Source organism: Onychostruthus taczanowskii, unplaced genomic scaffold, assembly GCF_017590055.1.
Source record: "Onychostruthus taczanowskii isolate IOZ18803 unplaced genomic scaffold, ASM1759005v1 scaffold99, whole genome shotgun sequence".
NCBI classification, from domain to species: domain Eukaryota; kingdom Metazoa; phylum Chordata; class Aves; order Passeriformes; family Passeridae; genus Onychostruthus; species Onychostruthus taczanowskii.
The window spans coordinates 360,891-372,470 of record NW_024507990.1 but is presented as its reverse complement, the minus strand read 5'-3'; the positions used below and the strand labels follow the sequence as shown (position 1 = coordinate 372,470).

At 46.0% G+C, this 11,580-nt stretch overlaps 1 protein-coding gene across 2 annotated transcripts; it reads right to left on the bottom strand.

The window, feature by feature from the left end:
• Positions 1 to 396: 396 nt before the first annotated feature.
• On the bottom strand, positions 397 to 11,561 carry FN3K (fructosamine 3 kinase). 2 transcript variants are annotated; one of them, XM_041427341.1, is made up of 7 exons: positions 10,069 to 11,561; positions 7,319 to 7,498; positions 6,200 to 6,351; positions 4,861 to 4,952; positions 4,086 to 4,168; positions 3,173 to 3,295; positions 397 to 2,428 (listed from the first exon to the last, which is right to left on the bottom strand). In XM_041427341.1, exons 2-7 carry the CDS (start codon positions 7,463 to 7,465, stop codon positions 2,090 to 2,092), a joined length of 936 nt encoding a protein of 311 aa, XP_041283275.1. In that variant the 5' UTR covers positions 7,466 to 7,498; positions 10,069 to 11,561; the 3' UTR covers positions 397 to 2,089. The 2 variants fall into 2 exon arrangements, with proteins under 2 accessions (XP_041283275.1, XP_041283274.1); XM_041427340.1 differs by lacking the exon at positions 10,069 to 11,561 and having other exon boundaries at positions 7,319 to 8,168.
• Between the last annotated feature and the right edge of the window lie 19 nt (positions 11,562 to 11,580).

Below are 11,580 nucleotides of genomic sequence, written 5' to 3'. Positions count from 1 at the left end.
ACCCTCAGGTGAGGGAACAGGGATTGGGAGCTGGGCACAGGGACCTCAGGGACAAAGGACAAGGACGGGGACAAGCACACAAGGTGTGTGGGACAGCTGGACGGTGCCACTATCCCTGACCTCCATTCCTTACCCAACCCACAGCAGAACACTGCAGCGCATGGTTAACACCACAACACACCACCCAAACCTCACACAGCTCTGGAAACAACCCTGGAACCCTGAGAGCTGCAACTGCAGCCCCGCTGAGCCTACAGGAATTCAAGGGTGTCACAACAGGTAAGCTGCTCTTTCCTGCCATCCAGCAGCTCCATCCACACCCAAATATTTTATTTTCAGGCTCAAACTCATGCCATCAAACCACGGTCACAAACCACATGAACACCAAACACCAGGTTTCTGCAAGGCAGGTGCTTTATTTGAGAAGAAGTTTGATTCTCAAGCAGTTCCCAGTGTGACACAGGTTGGTTTGTTCACACCCACAAACACCAGTGCACATGCACTTTGCTCAGACCTAGATCTTTCAGCCATCAGCTGCAATCCCACATTCTGCTGTTCCACTTTTCCACTGCTTTAGTTCTGTTAAGTTTTACAACCAACTGTGGCTTAAAACCAACATTCCCCTGATTCAAAGGAAGCAAAAGTTTTTCACTATTTGTATCATATTTACAGAGAGCAAAGTGCATTGTTTTAAACCAATTACAACATCAAATTTTAAACTTAATTAAATATTTATAGCACAACCATTTAAAGTTGAGAAAAGTCTAAATATATCTGAGCAACTTTGAATATAATATTTTAGTGTTAGTCATGCCAACCATCTGAAGTCTGAATATTCAGGTCATTCTTACCCAAATCTTCTAATTCATGTTTGTGGGACTGCACTTACTTTTACTCTCCTTGCCACTTCCATTAAAACCCCCCAGAGTCACTGATGTATTCTAGCTCAGATTGTGCACCAGTATCTTTGCTGAACACTTTTCTCCCCAAATTCCCACTGCCTGTGTTTTCTTTAAAAATAAAGCAGTAAGGAACAATAAAACCCCTTACAAATCCATCAGATTTGACACTGCTCCTTCCATAACCCAGTGGTGGCACAACAGACCAGCTTTGCCCACTGCACTCGTTTTCTAAAATTGAAAATACATCAAGCACCAGCCCACCCAGCAGCCACAGGTGCTTCTTCTCACCCAGCCACAGAGGCTCCCTCCCACATTTCGCTGTCTTTTTATAAAGTTATTTAAATATGTTACTATTGTAGTACAACACACTGAAATATCACACTAAAATGATGAAATGCTAATATCAACTTTGAGTGGTAATAACCTACTTCTGAATGGACAGTTAATTACCAAGGAACTAAACATCCTTCTAGAAAATACCTCTGGAATTTCAGTTATTATAGCAAGGGAAAAATGAATGTGAGTAAATGACATTAAATTTAAAATAAATATTAGAAATATTATTAATTACATCTGTTTGCCAAATGCAGCCAAAGGGCCTTGTCTGCTCATTAAATTAAACAGAGAATGTTTTCAGATTCACAGAATCTGACTGAAATTTTGGATTAGGACATTTGACAGGGAAAATAAAGGAAAGGAAAGGGAAACAGAAGACCATGGAAATATCCATGGGGAAAGGGCTGGGAACAGACAGAAGACAAAACCAGAACTAACAAGGGCAGACACAAGAAGTTGTTTCCAGCAGCACTGTCCCACAACTGCAGCTCTCCATCACAAAGTGCTGCTGGAGCAGCAGCAGGACTGGGAAGATGCTGCTGTGGAACAGCTGTGGGAGCACAGCAGCCCCGAGGTGAGACAGCAAGGGCAGGCTGACTGTCGTGCTGCTCTCCAGGCCGGCGGAGCCTTGGCAAACAGTGCAGCCCCTTCCTCCAGCAGGGAGGAATCTGTGTGGAAAACTAGTGCCCAAGTTAAAGATTAGACAGCTGCTCTTAGTTAGTGAGGCTCAAAGTGCATTAAACCTTCCCCATGTCAGGTGTTTTACCCTCAATTCTGAGTTTGTAGTACTTGGGATGAGCAGGGGCCGCTCATTCCTAGGGGACTGTGTCAGAATTTCTCAAATTAGCTGGTTACTTCAGAAGTTTCCTCATCATGTTTAGGGTAGAGCCCCTGTACCCTGTCCCAAAATGGTTCCAGTGGTTGATGTAATTAAAGAGCTGATACAACTTGTTCCGTTTGTCAAACCCTGGAGCTTTGGGTATTTTACTGTGATAGGCAGAGAAAAAAGAGCTGCTGAACCCCCCAAACATTCCAGCAATGGCCAGCTCAAATTCTGAATGGCCATAGAAGCAGGCAGGGTCAAATATAATCGGCCCAGAGTCGTCCTCAGCCACATTCCCTGCCCACAGGTCCCCGTGCAGGAGAGCAGGAACAATCTCCACATCACAGAACATTTCAGGAATCTTTGGCTGAAAAAGCACAAACAGACATGTAACAAGACTTTTGAAGAAAATAATAAATAAAATAAAGTACTGTAGCATGTTGGAGCCTGAGGTGGCCAAATGCTGCCTGTGTTCAGCCCTCATGGACATTGATGGCAACATGAACAAGCCAGTGATAAATGTTCTGGATTGTTCTCGACAGAGCTCAGCAAAGCATTTAATTCACAGTCTAGTATTAACACCTGGTGCTGATGTATTGTTTCTAGACATGGATACTTTTGGCTGCCATGAGAAATATAATTTCATTTAAATTAACAAGTTTCAATGGCAAAAGGGACTGCAGTAGCATCTGGACCAATGAACAGAAGAGAGGGGGAACATCCCTGGTGCTCCCTGAGTGCTGCATGGAACATGGCCTGAACCATCCTCAGCGTGGGCCAGGTAAAATGCAAATCTGCCCAGGCAGCAGAATTTCACCCACTTCACAACACCAAGCTCTTAGGATTTACCATATTATTATTATTACTAGCTGTATTCTCAGAAATAAATGTTAATGCTGAATTACAGGGGTTTTTTTCCCCCACTATCTATAAAATTGAAAGAGTAACAGGAACTCTGTTCAGCTGACAGTGTTGCTGGACCCACTGTGAAGCTCATCCAGACCCTGCTCTTCATTCCAAGCTGGGTAAATCCCTTATGAAACACCTTTACAATCCCACTGATACACGTTTTCTGAAACTCTAGAAAACAGATTTAAAACATGGTTCATACTTTTAGCTGTGACCAGAGTTCTCTGGCTTCTCTGTCTCCATAATCTTTTTCAATCAAATCCAGCTGAGCCTGGAGTCGGTGACGGATGAAGAAGGACGGCCAGTCACTCTGCCACTCATTCACCTGGAAAATACAGCCCAGGTTCATCACACAGTTTTAACACACATTCATTCAGTGTTAATAAGAGAGATCCAGTTAAAACATTCAGTGCTGACACAATGGCCTGGACAATGTCAGTGTGACCAATGCACAGCAACATCAGATGTTTTGTTTTGGGAGTGCTGCTCCCCACCACACCTTGGTGAGGCTCTCTTTAATATAAATTGAGATTCTGGCTATTTTCATTCATTCCCAGTTTTTAATGTATTTTAGCAGGAGAGTTTCTGGTGAGGTCATTTCATTTGTTCAATGTCCTGTTTCAAATATTTCTGGAAATGCAGAAGTATTCATTCATTTTTACTGGGTAACACATTTCTAATTTGGTGAAAAGCTGTACTTAGCAAAGAGTTTGAGATACTGAAGGTTCATTCAGTTGTAGAATGAAATCCTGACACATGCAGAGCCAGAAAATGGTGGAATTATCTCCAAGAGCCCTTTCCAATGTCTCATGAGACATTATATGATGAGGCTCTCCAAGATCCATGTAGTAGAGGCTAATAAAAACCAAGATATGGTATGTGAAGGGACACTGATTTTTTTAAAATATCACCAAGCTAAAGAACCACCACTTCACTCCAAATTCTCACTGAACCCACCATGCCTGCTGGCCACAGGGAACAGGCACAGGGATGGAACAGGGAAAGCAAAGCTGTGGTCAGAAAGCTGCAGACAAATGGAGCAAGCTCAGGTATGAGGAGTTCACAGACCTCTGCCAGTGCCTGTTGGCTCTCACAGCTGTGGAACAGAACCATACCTGTGGGATGTAACCACAGCAAGTGGCTGTGTGGAATCCAAACTTATCCACAAACTGGGCCTCAGAGTGACCAGCTCCTTTTCCTACAGAACAAAATAAATATTAGGGGATTTGAGATCTTTACATGCTAAAGTTTGCAAACACAGAACTTAAAGCAGGAAAAATAACTTTAAGCAATAAGTTACATTTATTTCATGGCAACAACCAGGAAATCTGCTCTTCTGGCACTTGGACATGTTGTCATTAAATGTAGCTTGGGTTTGATTCACAGATTATTTGGGACCTGCCAGTAATTTGGCCTTCACTCAAAAATAATGGATTATAATTTGTCCACCCCGAAGACTCAGACCCAGTCCACTCTGAAGTCATGGGAACAACACAGATACAGACTGGCACTTCAAATTTTAACAGTACCAACTCAAAAAATAATTCTTTATATAGCTGATTTCATTTATGCTTTAATTCATTTTGAAGAGCAGCAATTTTTGAATATTTTGGTACTTATTAGAGTTCAAAAATGTAATCCCAAGCATCTTTAAAGGGGAGCTTATTCCTGCATTTACTAAGGGACAGTATTCTGTAATCAATTAATTATCTAAACCAACAACAAGCAAAAACTAGGATTTCTGTAAGCTCAAGAACATTTTAAGAGAGCACATGACAGTGAAGCAGAGTCCAAATTGTCAGTTTGACTTAGGAAAGTTGAAAGCAATGCTGCACCACAGCCAAAGGAATCGTTTCCTTTTTGGATTGGTACATTACAACCATGCTTTACCAATTGTGCTTCCCTCAGTCCTCAGCTTCTCTCCAAGTTTCTGGTTATGAAGATGAAGCTCTGCTATCTGCTCCCCCAGCTTTGAAGAGTATCTGTAGGATCAAACAAACCAAAATGAAATTGAAACAAGTGAACAATTATACAGAAGAAAACCCCTCGATTAAATGTGACCAAGACTATTTTTTGCAAACATAGAACCTTAATCAATTTCACAAGCACCTAACAGGGAGCAAATGACTTGATAACAGCTCTGGAGACAGAGATAATACAGCAAACACACTAAATGCTCTTGCAAGAAAGGTAAGTATAAACAGAAAGGGCAGGAGGATGGTGTGCTCCTCCTTATCAGCCCCACTATCAGCAGAGAACAGAACGTGCTATCTCCTGCTGGGCTTCACCCTTCCAAATCAGCTGAACAGCAGCTGAAAGGTAAGTCTGAAAAAGAGCCATAGGCAGGGGTTGAGTCGAGGCTGCCTAATGCTGAAGGCAGACAACTAAAAACCAGTTAAATATTCCACAGGTATCTTAACAGGAGTTTCAAGGATGGAAACGAACTTCTTCTCCATGCCCAGAATGGGGGGGGGAATGATGGATTTAAAGTTGCAGCCAGAAGGACTAAGGTTAGACACTGGAAAATCCCTTCTAGGAACAGTGGGATGGATTAGAATAACCTGTTTGTGAAGGCTGTGGAATTGCCATTATTGTCCCAAATAGAATAGATGGGTTGGACAAGCAGATGCCAGAAGAGCCACAGGAATGACACTGTTCCCAAATGGAGGCCTGGAGCACAGCAGTGCTCCTGAAAATCTGTTTTCAGCAACACATGACTCCCGAATTCCATGTTCAGGTTGGCTGAAATGCAGATTCCTGTCACCTTAACTTAATCATGGCTTAAATCATACTGGAAGATTCTACAGAGACAAGCAGAGGTTTCAAAGACCAAAGCAGCCTGTAAGGTTAAAGAAACCTGTTGGGCTGGGAAAAGCAATTCCAGTAAAAAATCTCATGAGAGAACGATGAGACAAACTCAGCTGTGATTAAATTCAGTGCAGCAGCACCTCAGCACACGTGGAGCAGCACACAAATGAGCAGTGACAGCCATTTCTAATGCAGGAAAAGCAAACTATGGACAAGGAGTGTGTACACACATATACAGATATGTACACACACATACACATAAATATTTTAATATGTACACAGAGAAACACAGATCTCAACAGAGAGAAGCTCTGTCTCTGAGAGAATAAAGCAACTCTGCTCAAGAAGTTTCCTGGATGACTGTAAAACATTTTAAAAAAATGTGTCCCAAAACACAGCAAAAAGAGATGTATGGACATACTTGTTGAGGTGCTTCATCTTTAGGTACTCCATGGCAAACATGGCTCCTCCTCCAGGCAGGTCAATCACTTTGATGGGCTGAGGCACTCTCACAATATTGGTTTTCTGAATGGCTTCCAAACTTGCCATTTCCCCTTCAAACATTTTTCTAGCCTGTCAAGGAATAAGAATATCCTTGAGCTAAACTATGGAGGTCTCCAAGCACTTTTGACAAAGTGGCAAAGAGTTAATTCCTCTTGATAAAAGGAGAGAGCTGCAGTAAGGCTTCAGTCCACACAGGAACACTTAAGGGCCTTAACCCTAACTTATTTTTATTTTTTTTCCAAAATTCATTCCAGGGTTGTAGGATATGTCACATTTCACCCTGATTTCCAGCTGCTTATGAAGACCCCAAACTATGGGGATGCAACAGCACCTCTGAGGATAATCTGGCCGCTGCTAAATGAGGTAACATTGAGCCCTTAAATTGGTTTTTCTTTCCCCAAAAGCCACTGGATGGAGATGACAGCACAAATACTCAGCATGTGCTCTGTATTTTTGAAGCAAAGGTGCTGTTTTTCACAGCAGTTTAGGATGATTTTGATATGGATAAAGCAAATTTCTGATGCACTGTGGTGTTAGAAAAAGCAATTGAGTATTCATTTAGTAGTAGAGAAGTTAAGAGTTTGGCTTGAGAAGCTGCAAGAGTTTTACTTTTAGAAATGCCAAAAGCAATGGGGATGTTTGAAATTTCTGTAGCTTTAAAGATAATACGTACATTTTAGCACTGGCTCCTGTTTGTGCCCTCCCATTATCAATCCTCCCAACTGGAACATGAAAAGGAATGCAGTGAATGCAAAGTCAGCTCTGGGCTTTTCCAAACTCCAAGTACCACAGGAACAGCTTTGTGCTTGGCCTCCTTTTAAACAGCAGTTACAGCTCATTCCTGCTGTTGAGGGTTATCACATTGCATTACACTGCATTTCACACTAACCAAACCTGCTACATTAATTCTGGATACAAAATACACACAGCTTTAAAAGGAAAACTCAGAACTGAAACAATTATGTAGTATTAACGACCAGCTGCTTTTAAAATAAAAAGCTATCTCTATGCAATCATAAGATCTGCTGGCATTGACCTGAGGTTTGTGGTTGATTTTCACAAACACCCGTCCTCTGTCAGTCTCATACGTTTGGCCTTGGCTGATGCATCCTCCCCCAGAGCTCCCCAGCGCCTTCAGGAGGTTGGTGTTCAGCTCTGCCTTCAGGATCTTCTCCATGGTCATTTCCAGGCTGCTGCAGCCGCTCCTCTGCTAAACCTGCTGCGAAACAGGATTAAAGGTCTGGGTCCTTCTGCCACTGTCACTCTGCGATGAGGTAGGAAGGGCCACCCACCACAGAAAAAAAAATTTAAAGAACACAGCTAAAAAAATAGCTCAGCCAGAGAGAATGTTTCAAAATGCTTTGCTTGCCGTGGGCTTTTATAGCTATACGTGAAAAATAAAATTCTTTATAAATATTTGCTACAATAAACTGGAGAAATTAATTCTAGGAGAGGTGGGTCCTGGGGCCTCTCAGCGGTGCTGGAGCTGCTGGTATTTGTAGTTTGGAGCCGCTCTAAAGCTCCGGGATCGCCTGAGGAAGGGCGGTTTTAGGCCGATCCACTAGAGGGAAGCTGAAGGCAGCCCCAGGAATGGCCACAGGCGCTGTATCGGGGGCATTTGGTGTGAAACCCAAAGCTTCAGCCCAAAGGGATGTGATTAAATCCGTTAATCGGCCCTGTGGGGTGCGGGGAGGAGGATGAGCCAGGCGGGGATCCCTGCGGAAATTCCTGCCGGCGCGGACAGTGCCGTGGGGACGGGGAGATCCCGGCCGGGCTGCGGGACGGGACCTGCGGGCACAGCGCGGGTGAGCGGCACCCCCGGGGCCCGGTGTGAGGGGGGCTGCTCCCGGTGTGAGGGAATGGTTCCTGCAGCGATGAAGGGCTGCTCCCGGTGTGAGGGAATGGTTCCTGCAGCGATGAAGGGCTGCGCCCGGTGTGAGGGGGGCTGCTCCCGGTGTGAGGGGAGGCTGCGCCCGGTGTGAGGGGAGCTTGTTCCTGCAGTGATGGAAAGCTGTTCCCGGTGTGAAGGGAGGCTGCTCCTGCAGTGAGGGGCGGCTGTTCCGGCTGTAAGGAGATGCTGTTCCCGCCGGGATGGGGGCCAATTCCCGCTGTTATGGGAACAGGTGCTCCCGGTCTGAGGGGATGCTGTTCCCAGTGTTATGAGGGGCTGCTCCCGGTCTGAGGGGATACTGTTCCCGGTGCTATGGGAACAGGTGCTCCCGGTGTGAGGGGCCAGTTCCCGGGCTGTTCCCGGTGTTATGAGGCGCTGCTCCCGGTATGGGGGAACCTGTTCCCGGTGCTATGGGAACAGGTGCTCCCGGTGTGAGGGGCGGCTGTTCCTGCCGGAAGGGGGGTCTGTTCCCTCTGTGAGGGATGCTGTTCCCGGTGTTATGAGGGGCTGTTCCCGGTGTCATGAGGGGCTGTTCCCGGTGTCATGAGGGGCTGTTCCCGCTGTGAGGGGCGGCTGTTCCCGCCGGAATGGGGGCCTGTTCCCTCTGTGAGGGATGCTGTTCCCGGTGTTATGAGGAGCTGTTCCCGGTGTTATGAGGAGCTGTTTCCCGCTGTGAGGGGATGCTGTTCCCGCCGGGATGGGGGCCTGTTCCCTCTGTGAGGGATGCTGTTCCCGGTGTTATGAGGGGCTGTTCTCGCTGTGAGGGATGCTGTTCCCGGTGTTATGAGGGGCTGTTCCCGGTGTGAGGAGCCAATTCCCGGTGTGACAGGAGTCTGACACTGTTCCCCTCTCCGCACAAGCGTCCCGTGGCCCTCCAGCCTCGAACACACGGATTCCTGTTTAATGGCAGTGCACACTCCACGTAAGTACCACACTGACATAAATTAGAACGTGAAGTCTTATTTTAGAGCTTCCTCACTGCAGAAATGGTGCTTTGGGATGAATGGCACATCCAATTCCACTGAAAGGACGTGACATTCTGCTGCTGGATTTTCATACTGTGTTTTAGTTTCTGATGTGCACAACACCATTGGTTTCACTGTTTTGTGTGGTTTTATACAGGGGATAAATACCATTAGATTCAACTCTAAATTCCATGTGAATTACTAATAAAAATAAAAGAAAATCCTGTATTTTTTGCAAACGATTAAAAATATAAAAATGAGTTATAGGTCTGCACATTCAGGCAGAGGTATTTAAAATGCATTAAACACAATGAATATATATTAAACAAAATTAAAGTGTGTTCAATACAATAAAATGTATTAAATATACTTAACAATGTATTTATAATTGTTAAATTCTACCAATAGTGTGACAAATTCTGTAGTGCTACAATTGTGCATTTGGACTCCTTGTGAAGTTCCCTCAGTAACTTTTAAGGACAAACTTCACTAAGTTAAAAGTGGATCTATAATTATTATGCACATGCACAACAAGGTTTAGTGTATGTAATTAATTTGAGAAATTGTTTTGTATGTTTTTTAATACTTTGGGGAATTAATTTGTAGGTTAAATAGTTTCCTATAAGAATAAATTTCATTTCATACCACTCTATGAGAAAGTTCTAGGAGACAAATGCCACAGACACTATGGTGAAAGACACAGGGCTTGAAGAACACTATTTAAAAAAAATAAAAATTGAATGTTTCTGGAAAATAAATCCTTTCTTCAGATTCTTTAGAAATGGTTTCTTTAACTGGGGAGGGTTGGCTTTATCTTCCTTTAGAAGAATGTGAAGAACAATATACATGAATTAGATACCATGAATGTGAACTCAGCCTTTAAGTGTCACACAAGGCTTCTGATACAACATCTGTCTACAAAATTGTTACCTGAAAGGTGGAAGAAAAACTCAAGCCAAGTCTTTAATGTGTGAGGGGATCGTGTGACTCCTCTTCCTCAGTAAGTGGTGCAGCTTCGTCCCAGTTTCCTACCAGCGTTCCCACTGCTGTGAGACACCACCAAGGCTCTGTGATGTTCCTCCTGGATCTGCGAGTGTAAAAATTCCAGCCAGGAAGGTGCCAGAGCAGTGCCGGGCCTGGAGCAATCAGTGCATCAGCTCAAAGAAAAGCGCCACCAGAAGCAGTCTGCTCTCAGGGAAAGCCCAGCCCGCAACCCCCGCGCGGTGGAAGAATTCCTGTGGGCTCCGGTGGAAGAATTCCTGTGGGCCCGGGTACGAGCAGGCTCTGCCCTGAGCTGAGCGTGCCGGGGGAGCTCCGGGACACGCCGGGATGTTGAAATTGCCTCTCCGGTGCGGACACCGGCAGGCTGCCTGCAGCTCCGCGGGGCTAAACCTGCCTCGGAGACAGCCAGACTTTAGCACGTGCCCGCCCAGGCCGGGAGCTGCATGAGCGCTTCTGTGCCATGCACACGGCTACGCTGGTTCCTTTCTTCCGAGTTATTCCCGTGGCCTCCATTGGCAGCCTGGTCCCTTTCTGTGATATGCAGGAGGAATGCCAGGCTGGAGGGAGCATTTCCGCGGATGTGTGTCCGTCCCCACATCCACACATTGCTCCTGCCGGCCACGACAAACACCAGGTGAGGACAGGCTGGGGCAGCACTCGGGGCTCCTGCTAACGCCTGCAGCAATCCCACATGGAGTAAGTAAAGCCTGCGGCCCTAGTCGCCCAGAAGCTTTAAATAAAGCAAAGCGTTTGTTATTTCACATTCCCCAGCCTCTGGGCTGCCTGAGGAAACAAAATCTCATAAAGACGCAATGTGATTATTCCATTTTATAGGCATGTATGAGTACCCAAAGAACACTACAGCAGCTGGTCTGTGCAGAGCTCGGGGGTGCCCCGAAAAGCCGCGGTCACCTCCCAGCAGAGCTGGTCACAACTGCGACACCGCGGAACGCACAGAGCGAGCAGGGAAAGGGGGCGAACGGCGGGTCCTGGAGTGAGCACACAGTCTGGGCTCCAGCTCCGTACACTCATGGAAAATCCGCCTGGCAAGGGCCTCACCAGGCTGTGCGGTCCATCCTCTTGCTCGAAGTAAAATTGCTGTTTAAGTCCAGGGCCTTGGCTCCCGAGAATTGCCACTTTTCAAGACGTATTTGCGATGCTGGTGGTTTGGGGTCGGTTTGGTTTGGGGGGAACCCCTGTTTTAGCGCGTCCAACCGCAACTGCTGTGTTTTCACTAGTTGGATGTGAAAGCTTTTACCAAACAGTCCTTTGCAGCTGGGAGGGGCCCGGGCCATCCATCCTCACCGGCCCAGCGGTCAGTCCCGGTCCGTCCCGGTCGGTCCGGGCGGTCAGTCCCGGTCACTCCCGGTCTATCCCCGGCACTCCCACCGCCATTCCCGCGGCGCTCGACTACTCGGCGCTCCTCCCGCCGGCGGCTGG